This window comes from Buteo buteo, chromosome 4, assembly GCF_964188355.1.
Source record: "Buteo buteo chromosome 4, bButBut1.hap1.1, whole genome shotgun sequence".
Taxonomy (NCBI): Eukaryota; Metazoa; Chordata; class Aves; order Accipitriformes; family Accipitridae; genus Buteo; species Buteo buteo.
The window spans coordinates 40980397-40990933 of NC_134174.1; the positions used below are offsets into that span (position 1 = coordinate 40980397).

A 10537-nucleotide genomic window follows, 5' to 3' on the forward strand; every position below is an offset into this window, starting at 1 on the left:
CAAACTATCCCTGGCCTTGTACATCCCCCGCCTCATTCTCCACTGCTGAGTAAGCAAAATCTGAAGCTCCCTTGTGAAATGAGAATGACATGGATCATGATAGCAAAAACTTCCTCCAGACGAAGTAGTTTTACACAGAAACACATGGCAGCCATCTCCTAGTCAGGAACAATTTCTATCAAGTCCCATTTCTGATTTTGCATATTTCACAAGCACAAGTGAGGCACGGTAGGACCACAACACATCACAACATGGCATCTCACTTGTAGGTTGATGGGACAGGCAAGTTAGAGAAGTAAGAACTGGTAGGCTGATACCCTGACCCACCTTCACTAATGCAATACATCCCACAATGCATGAGATTTCCTTTTTGGTCCTTCTCTTTCAGGGGAAAAAAGAATTAAAATAAGTTCAATCTTAACTGACCTAGGATCTGAAATAATATTCATAGTAGTATATTCTACGTCTTGATAAACAGAGTACGAACCAGGTCTGCAGGTTTGGAACTTGACTTTCTGATATGGTTATTTAGCTTCTAAAATTAGTATTAAAAATAATTAATTTCATGGAAGAAACTTACTTCAGGATGTTTCCATTATTATCAGAGGCTCATGAATCTTGGACAGCAGAGGAATCCCTTGGATTTTCTTCCATGTTTGAAGTCTTTCCAAGACTTGGCATTCAGGCAGCAGTTGAAGCATACAGTGAATGTATAGATTACAGATTAAACCCTAATCAGGCATTAAAAACTTTCGATGTACCTTCTTGAAATGATTTTTAAAAAAACCCAGACCAAACCAATCCTCCTCTGCCCCCCAAATTCCAGAAGAGCTTTCTACTGTCAATTCTCTGTCTAATATACAATGCTTACCTTCCATCTCCCACTTCGGATATTCCACATTTGCCCTGTATGGAGTTTGCAACGTTGTTCTGCCATAAAAGCTAGAGCCTAATAAAGGTGTGTGTACATATACATGTTTACGTGTGTGTGTGTGTGTGTGTGTGTGTATGTATATTTGCATGTATATATAAGCAAACCCCTGCAGTTTTCTGCAGTGTAAGTATAGTAACCTATGACAGTATATAAGAAGCTAAGTAATTTTACATATTTATTACAATTCCTGCAGTCTTTCTTGCAATCACTGAAGGCAAGAATTCCCTTATCTTTAAGCAACTAGAAACTCTAAAATCTAGAAAGAGGTTCAGAGGTGCCTAAATCACAGTTAAGTATTAGGCAGTGTTTTATGGATTACAGCCTGGAAGATGCTCTATGTCCAGTTAAAGATCGGCTCCTGAGCATGTAAGAATTTGAAGACAATCTGCGCATTAAAAAGCATTTCCAATACAACACATTCTAGCCGAATCAATTACTTTTGGTGTCCTAATAATAAAATTTGGTACAGATTAAGTTATATACAATACAGCTTAAAATAAATTTGGGCACACTGGTGATAATGAAACTGGTAATGGTACAGAAAATTAACCCAGTACTTCCATATCTAAGGATACCAATATAATTAAGGGTTGACATAACCGGAAACTAAGTTTGATGCCGTTAAGAACAGTCCCCAAAATCAAATATGACTAACACTCTTGGCTTAACATGGTCTTAGGTCTGAAAGCGCTAATACTGATAGTATCAGTTCAGGTTCAAAGCAATGGAACCTTTGCTGTATGCAGCTGCAAGTTAACTTCACCAACCACTTTTGTAAACCATGTAATTTCTTGTGCTAACACTTCAAAGTTATATATACATGTTAAAGTGGAGTCCAACACTTATATTTAGACAAGGAATAATGTAAGCAAGGATCAGCAAATCCCTTCAGAGGTCTGTTGCATTCTTCCCAAACTGGTTAGGGGTTCACCATTTGAATTTGATACTCAAGTTCATGACCTTTTTCCTATTGGAACATAAATCCATTACTACCCCCTTTATTTTCTGATTAAAAGCTATCTGGCCACCTTATGCTATACACTCCCAGGAATAAAAGGATACTGCTAAACCTAATGCAGTGCAAACAAGAACACACAGCACAGTATGTTTTCTTGAAGAGTTACACATGTTCTCCTTTACTCCCTTTGGTCCATCACGATTTCAGGCTTCCTTATTTGCCATCTGGTTCCTGTTTCCATCTCACTTGTCTTTCATTTGGCTTGTGGCCTGCTTTGTTCTACCCCTCCCTCCCTACTAAGCACAACCTGAACTCTCAGTGAACTGTCAAAACCACACTAATCATAGAATGATACAAGAGGAATTTTATAGACTTTAAGACCAATAGGGAACATTATGGTCACTCAGCTTCACCTTCTCCATAACACAGACCAAAGAACCTAACCCAGTAATTTCTGTATCAAGCCTGTAACTTCAGTTTGACTGGCAATGCATCTTTAGGAATAATACTTATAAAGACCTACCAGATCTGTGTGACCACGTACTTCAGTTCTGTCAGTCTTAGCACCAGCAGCAAATGACAGTGAAGAGGCAGTTACTCAGGTTTATTCCGATGTTTAGTATTAGCAACTACTTAAATGATCAAAATGAACCATTTAACAGCATCTGGATAGACAGAATCCTGATGATCCTAGAAGGGAACTTCTTCAGGGATTGTGTAGAAGCAACACCTTGGGGAGTTGGGGGAATATATCAAACGTACAGGAGGCAGAGGAGCTTAACTGAGAGGTGTTCTAAAACTAAGGCCTTTGCTCCTAACCTGTTTGCTAAGGTTGTTTTAATTCTTACTTCATTGCTCTTGCTATCTCCTACTACAAAATTAAATTTTGTAGTCAGGCTGACCATGATACATAAATCTTTACTCTTCATCATGCTACTTCTTTCAAACATTGAGCATATTCTTCTATTAAACATATCCTTATTAGCAACCAACTCAGAGATTCTCCATTTTCCTGCTCCATCTGCTGGTGTCTGACTGTATGACAGCACAGGGCAGTTAGAACCACCTAGCCTTTATGGGGCAGCATCAACGTAGCACAGAAGGCTTAATCAGAGGTAAAAAGGCACGGGTCCTTTTCTTATCTTGAACAAGAGAGTTCTGATTCTTGATGGAAAATAACCACCTGGGTATCAAATAGAATGGAATTCAAGAATTGAAGCATCTCACTTGCAGGAAGCATGAGGTGGGAATTTGCAGATGGGAAGTTAACTGAAAGGTAACATACTCTGTGCCATATTGAAACATTACAACAAATACCTGCCTGAAATAATCCATTAAGTTTCAAATGAGATATTTGAGACATTGAAATATGCCTCCTACACACTTGCTTAAGCTGTCAGAAGTTGCAAATACCCACACATTTTAAATATTTAATTTATACAGCATACAAAGAACAGTTTACTTGTAAAAGCTGTTAGCTTTAAAATTTACTATCAAAGTTTTCTGCATTTATGCATCTGCTTTGACACATAGACAAGTAAAAATTCTAATTTACATTTTTAAAATGTTTCTTCAGCAACAAGAGAGCAAGTACACGGAAGTATCCTAAAAGGCCATTAGTCTTTTGCTTACGTGGCTTGCAGCCTTCCATTCTTCGCTCCCTTTACAAGGTGACTGCTATTATTACATGAGGTAGAGATGCTACTGGAGGTCAGTGCCAAAGGCAGACTGTGTCATTTTCTTTCACCAACTGCAATACAGAGAAGGGCAGCACTCATAAACAACATGTGATTCCCTTTGAGCACGTGGAAATTACTGCTTCAGCTGAATTGTCTGACCATAGCGACCCAGATACATGCCATATTTACAAGGGACCGGATGTGTCCTGTGAACAGCCCATCCCAGAGATAAAGGCTGTGGGTTAAGAGCCAAAGCCAGACAAGAAAATAACAATCAGGGGTTTTAGCAGCCAAAGCCTCCAGCCAAGGCTCAGAAAACAGAAGAAAACTACACTGACCAAAGCACTGGCTGCCCAGCCAGCAGCAGCACCCGCCCACCTCAAGTACCTTGTTCTGGCGTGGTGGTGAAGGGGCAGTCACAAGTACAAGCGCAAAAGTCACTAACCAGACACAGACATGCAGGCCCTGGCTGAGGGGGTTTCTGCTGGGTCAGCCCTCAGCCAACTCCATACTGTGAGCTCTGGGAACTAGACATGCTTTGGTTTCTACTAACTCTTATCACTTGCTAACAACAGCTCTCAGGTGCTTCCTGAGACACTTAGGCTTTGACTATTTGTCAAATTTTTTAGGTACTGCACTAGTCCTGTGGTTCTGAGTAACATCTTACAGTCCTATCAAACTAGGACAAGACACTTCCTTCTCCTTCAGTAAGCCCAATACAGTTTATAAAGCAGCAATGTGCTCTGAGTGCCAGAAAGCTGTCTCTGTGTCAGAAGAGAGGGAGCAACTGCTCCAAGGAACAAAGCACCACCGAGTCCTGCATTTCACAGCAACCCCTTTACCTAGTTCTCTAGACCTGCATGTGCACACAAAGCTGTGCAGTGTTTTGCTAACCTCACAGTGAGATGCAACAACCTTGCCTTGGCTATCTATACCTATCATAGCACACCCTGCTTTGAACAAATGACAGTCATCCATCATACATAACCTCCCCATCCATGTACACTGCCTAGAGTAGCAGTCAGCACAATGCTGAGGTTTGTGCTGAACAGAATTCTCTTTCACAAGGAAGGGCTAAGCTATAGGAGTGATTAAAGTGGCATTTTGGGTAAGAACTTATATAATTTCTGCTTCAAAAAGTCACTTTGTGGATTTAAGGTCCTGTATCAGGAAAGAGGTGAAAGGAGCTCCTTCACAGTGCCAACAGGCATGCCCACCATGCCATTAGGCAGTTTGGAAAGGCCAGAGAGTCTCTGGGTCAGAGTCCGATTCGGGCAGGACAGACAGCTACTTCTGCTTCTCCTGCAGGAAGAAGGAGCTTTCGCTGGGCTTTCTTTAACGGACCAGCATGATATAAGATGCATGATCAGAGAAAGAGAAGTGGCCAACACTAACCTGAGCTAGCCAACGTTAACCCCCTTGCATTTCCATTCCTAGGGAATGGACAAAACCAAACAAGCCTGGCATGTAACTTAGGGCTGGCCAAAAGCTCCTTTAACAACCGCATACAACTCGTGCTGGCCTTCACCCAGACTTTCCATCCAACCCTGTAATCCAGCCATCTACAGCTAGGTTAATACAGTGAAAAAATAACCTCCTGGGCGTTTCTTAAATTGTTCCATTTGCTCTTAGTCCACCTAATGATTTCTGCTGCCTCTTTTCACAGTTCGTTTGTAGTTAGATCTGGGAATGTTCCCAGCAGTTAACAACTGATCCACAGTTACATCATCACAATGCCTTCTGCTTGCCCTTGGTCCTCTCTCCAACAGGGTGGGTGGCAGCTCAGCATACAGCTGAATAGGGCCATCAGGCTTGATGCTGAGGGCTAGAGCTAGGAATATTGCAAAGGTAGAAATTTTATTGATCTCTGACAGTAAAATGGAGCTTACCTTGCTATTATCCTATTATTAGGAAAGCCAAGGTTTGTCGACAAAGACTGGTCACTGCTTTGTAACCTCAGTTTTTGACACAGAGTTTCAGTATCTCCGTATTGTTCCAGCCACAATGGAAAAAAACATGTAAATAAGCAAGAATTTTGAGAAGTACCATGGTTCACTTGACTACTAAGTTACAAGGTAACAACACTCCCAAAACACCAACAGCAGCAACAAAGGGAAAAAAAGGGCAACTACAAAGCAGCTAGTGTTTAAGTACCTGCCATATTTCAGCAGTCTTCTGTGAACAGGTAGATTAATTCTTTGGGATTCTGTCCTAACAGCACCACCTCCTGGTGCGTGCACCAAAAAACCCAAACCAAAATCTTGTTACAAATAAACCACCAAAAATTCTCTTAGCTCTGCCAAACCCATTTCTAAATGACATAAGATCACAATTTAATCCTCCTCTCCTCCCCACCCTCCAATTTCAAGGATACCATTCCAACTCAGAGTACATCTCTCATCCCATCAAACTGCATTGGCTACAATCCTTACTGACATTTGTTTGCCATCATCTGATACATACACTCCCAAAATCTTGGCACAGACTTGTGATGAGGCACTGCAGCAGTTCCAAACCACTGCTCTCGCCCAGCAGTACTGAAGACAGAACTAGTTGCTCTTCCTGTGTTTCTTACTGTTCATTATAACACAGACTCACAGTTCCCTTTTTGTCTGTGTTACAATCAAATGACGACAGAATGACTTACCGCTGCTTTCTCATTATTATAGCTTCTTCAGGCCTCAAACAAGAAAAAGATCTAACTTTACATGGAGCAAGATATGTTATCACTTTAGTGAGGTTTAAAATACTCCGCTATAGTTCTATGCATACATATTAAAATCTAAACATTACTGAATTGTTGCACAGAAGTTATGAAAAGCAAATTGGCTCCATTAAAGCATGCACACCAGCAGGTACTGACCTTTCATGGAGGAGAGCCAGCAGAATGAAATGTTCAAAGAGCAAGAGCTCACGAGTACTGAGGTAAATACAGATAACTGACAGATAAGTGACTTTGTATATAGCACCATTTACAAGTGACTTGGTCAGCAAATCGCATGAGCTGTACACACTTTTAGTGTTTCCCTTCCCATTGCAAAATCAGACTGTTAGGGACAAGTTTCTGGCTCAGGGTAATCACCAGCTTGTATCCATTTGGGACATAAGTGAACTGACTTAGCTACCCTTCAAAGCTTTACCACAACAGCTGCTTCTGAAGAAAGTCTAAGAGGAGCTGATGTGTAAGGTAGATCTTCCCAATGTTTAGGTTTTATACTTGTAGAGACAGAGTTACAGTCTATAAACTTACCCTGCACCAGTAGGAAAAAACAGATTGTGTAAAACAAATGCACAAACAAAACAAAACAAAAAATACCCCTTTCAAGAGAAAACACCTTGTTCCAACCAACCATGACAACATGTACAGGCGAGGAGACATTCACAGTACTAGGGTATAGTTGTAGTTACTGGGAGAGAGGTTCAATTTCTACTTGGGACTCCTACATTTGGCTTCATAAAAAATGCAGTTTAGCATGCAAAATACCACTTCAGAAGTCAGAAAGGTAAGGGCTGCTATTAAAAAGCTCCTGCTAATTAACTGTGGCTGTTTTTACAGCTGCTGCAGACCCTGTCAGTATGTTACCTGGAAGTTTGGGAAGAGGGAGCTGGTGTAACGAACATGATACGATCCACAAACGCTTAGATATTATTGAAGAGGTAAGAGCTATTGCACTGGTTCCTGGTCCTTACCAGACCTCTGCCCCATCCTGTTGACTACAGAAAAGAAAGAAAAATGATGATTCTAGACATTGTCCCTTCTTGATTTTATTCAAGATCTATTTTTTTCAGATGTCATTATTTGTAACTATCCATAAAGCTATTATGACCAGAAACATATAATTTTGATGAATTCCAAACAACTGATTAACCAATCACTGACTGTTAGATATCAGCCTTTTCTAAAATGTTCATAACTGTGCCTTTAATATAACAATCTCAGAACCGATACTTGTAAAGTTTCACATCCGGTCTTGGCTAGATGTAAACTCTGCAGGTGATTAAGAGTGACAGAGGGGTTTCTGCTCGCACCTGCAGACACTCGAGCAAAATGAACTCTGTGACTGTGATTCTAGGAAAGCTGCAAAGCTTTAGGTTTTTTCCCTGATGTCTTTAGCACTCACAAGATACATGGCCAGTGCTAACTATTCCCAGCTGGCTAGCTGCCAAACTGCATGCTGTTGGTTCTCAAATGGCAATGTTACCTCTCCTGCTCTACTCCCAGCCCTCTTCTTTCCACCCCATCAGCTCCTCTCATCTTCCATGTGGATTCTTTTCTTGGATATGATGGTGGCTCAGAAATGAGAGAGAATTAAAAACAAATTAACACAAAGCTCCCTCCAAGAAGTCAAATTATGGGTGATTCTTTATAGAGAGATGCTGTAATTTTGCAAAAGTTTTAATACTTTGTGCCACTAGAGGCCAGAATAACACAAGAAATATTTAAATCTGCAATGCGCAATATAAATTACATTAGCTGTTGGCATTATGGGACGTTAGATTTGCACTTCCACTAACACATTCAGTACAATGCCTTCCAATTGACCCTTTGGCTACACCGTTTCTCCATTTGTCTCCCTTGTTTTCATTAGAAGGTAATAAAAACAGTGGAGCATCTAGAATCAGAAGTCAAATCGCTCCTCAACATCATCAGTGAGACAACATCAAATATACCCATTGCTCCAGGAACCCCACTTATAGATATTTTTGATGGTAAGTATCTAGTGGGATATAACCTAAACTGAAAACAGCTTTGCATATGTTATTACCAAATACGTCCTCTTTTCTCCCCCCGAGATGTGAATTCCTTCGTTCAATCCAGTGCAGCTAAGGCCTCCGCTGAAATACTGGGTCCAGTTTTGAACACCAGGTTTCAACAACCACTGGGGGGGTGGGGAAGAGAAGGGGAAATAAAAGAATAAAAAAACCCCAACAAAATGCCAAACAAACAAGAAGCCAGCCAAAGAGCTAGATACATGAGCTACACAGAAAGATTGCTAAATTGGGGATGTTTAGTCTAAAGAATATCAGTGTATCCCACCAGAACAAGTAAGGCTGCCATGAAGATGAAAACTGTGTTTTCTTCCACATTGCAAGAGTGAATAAAACAAGAAATAATGCAGCAAGAAAGACTCAAGCAAAACACAATGCAAAGCTTTCTTACAAGGACAGTGATCCACTGAAATTACATGACTGTAGTTTCCTCAGCACTGGAAATGTTAAACAAGCATCACACCTTAGAACTGCAGGATGGACTAAGCAATCTCAAGGTCTCTTTCAGTTTTAAGATCCTGTGATTCTTTAGTTTCACGTGTGTCAAATGAAACAAAGGAGGGTAACAAAATACCAAAGAAGTTATTGGAAGTATTAGCATTTTGGTATCTTAAATCCAATTTTGACATGCAAGCCTCTCACACAAAACATGCTCCTGGATAAACGTTTTTGATCTACATTAAACCACAACAGAAATTTTTTGGATGAGACCACCTATTCTACACAGCTTCTTATAATGCTCTGCCCTCTTCATTCTCTGCCCAAATATCAATAGTGAATTTAAGAAGGTGAGAGACACTCCTGGTGGAAAATAAACCTCTTGTGGAAAGGTATGAGCATCCAGAGACATGTTTATGAAGTCAGTTTTGTCATTGTTGGGTTTTTTTGTTGGTTTAAGATAGCTGTACATGGGTACATACACACCTGCATACCATAGTGAACTTACATGATAGAAGGTGGGCTTGAAGTAGACAACAGTAGAGTTTATGTTGGTTTTTATTTCTTGCAGTTGGCTGTACAGATCTGGTCACCATGACTGATACATCCTCACCAACTTTGTTATTCATTAAAATTTCCAGTTTTCTGTAAGGTGCATTTAATAGGTAACAATTCAGTTACTCCCCTGCAATAATAGTTTGTTTAAAAAAGAAAAGTATTCCAGTAAAGTATTACAGTGAATTTAAAATGGAAACCTTGGCATATTTGCAGCACATCTATAGTAACTACTACTCAGATGGAGCTTGCAACAACTGCCAAATGGCTCAAGAATTGCAGATAGGATCTTCCTTCTGTGATTTGGTGAATCAAAGTGACAATTTTCCACTTTAAAGGAGCAGGCAGGATTCATGTTTTAAATGATGTTTATCCACAAAGATTGATCCTGATTGTATAACCAAAAATAATTACATCAACTCTTCTCTATACAGATACCAGCTGAGCACTGTGAAGACAGAAGACAGCTGAATGTTAACAGTATGGTTGTAATAAACAGTAGGCACTTTTGTTCATTTAATAAGCTTGTGTTTCCAGAATTTGAGCCGGGATGAACGATCCTCAGCTGTAGTTTGCCTTCTGTGTTCCTGTGCTTTGTAATAAACAGGTATTTGCTTTTAGACACTATTTCAAAGCTTTTTATTTTAAATCTTTCAGCAGCCCTACTTTATCAAAACTGCATTTCAAATACAGCATTCTCAGTAAGAAAACAGTATCAGGTGGGGTCTGGGACTGAAGCACAGCTAAGAAACTTCACTTAATTCAAAAGCTTACTCCTTCCCTTGCAAAGAAATGAACTCTTGCTATTTTTGTAAATCAATGAGGATACACTTTCAGCTGCAATTTCCTCTCAAGATATGCTTAGATTGTCTGACAAAAATGAGTGTATGGAGTGGTCTGGCTTTGGACGTAGTCACATTGCTGCCATTGACTGAAACAAAAGTCTTATCTGCGTGTCCTAGACAGAATTGGGACTAGTCAGAATTTGTCATTTGGATGCGCAACCACCTTATTCTGTAATCTTTACACTCTTCTCCACTGCTGTAGTGACATGCAACCCAGATTTAATTCCAACATCCACGCCCATGACACCCCCATTTTATTCCATGACAAACAGCCACACAGCTTCTTCTAGGAAAAAGGACCTTCCTGACCTTTACAGAATGGAGAGAGTGTGCGTGAAATAAGAGAAGTAGTTTGCAC

At 40.2% G+C, this 10537-nt stretch overlaps 1 protein-coding gene across 1 annotated transcript in view; it reads left to right on the top strand.

The window, feature by feature from the left end:
• The window catches only part of PLAC9 (placenta associated 9), a 13323-nt gene extending 3369 nt beyond the window's left edge, over positions 1-9954 (top strand). The window contains exons 2-4 of the mRNA XM_075025633.1: positions 7128-7228; positions 8161-8281; positions 9769-9954. Coding sequence (XP_074881734.1) covers positions 7128-7228; positions 8161-8281; positions 9769-9779 — 233 coding nt within the window. The 3' untranslated portion in view covers positions 9780-9954. The remainder of the gene's footprint in view (positions 1-7127; positions 7229-8160; positions 8282-9768) is intronic.
• Positions 9955-10537: the final 583 nt, after the last annotated feature.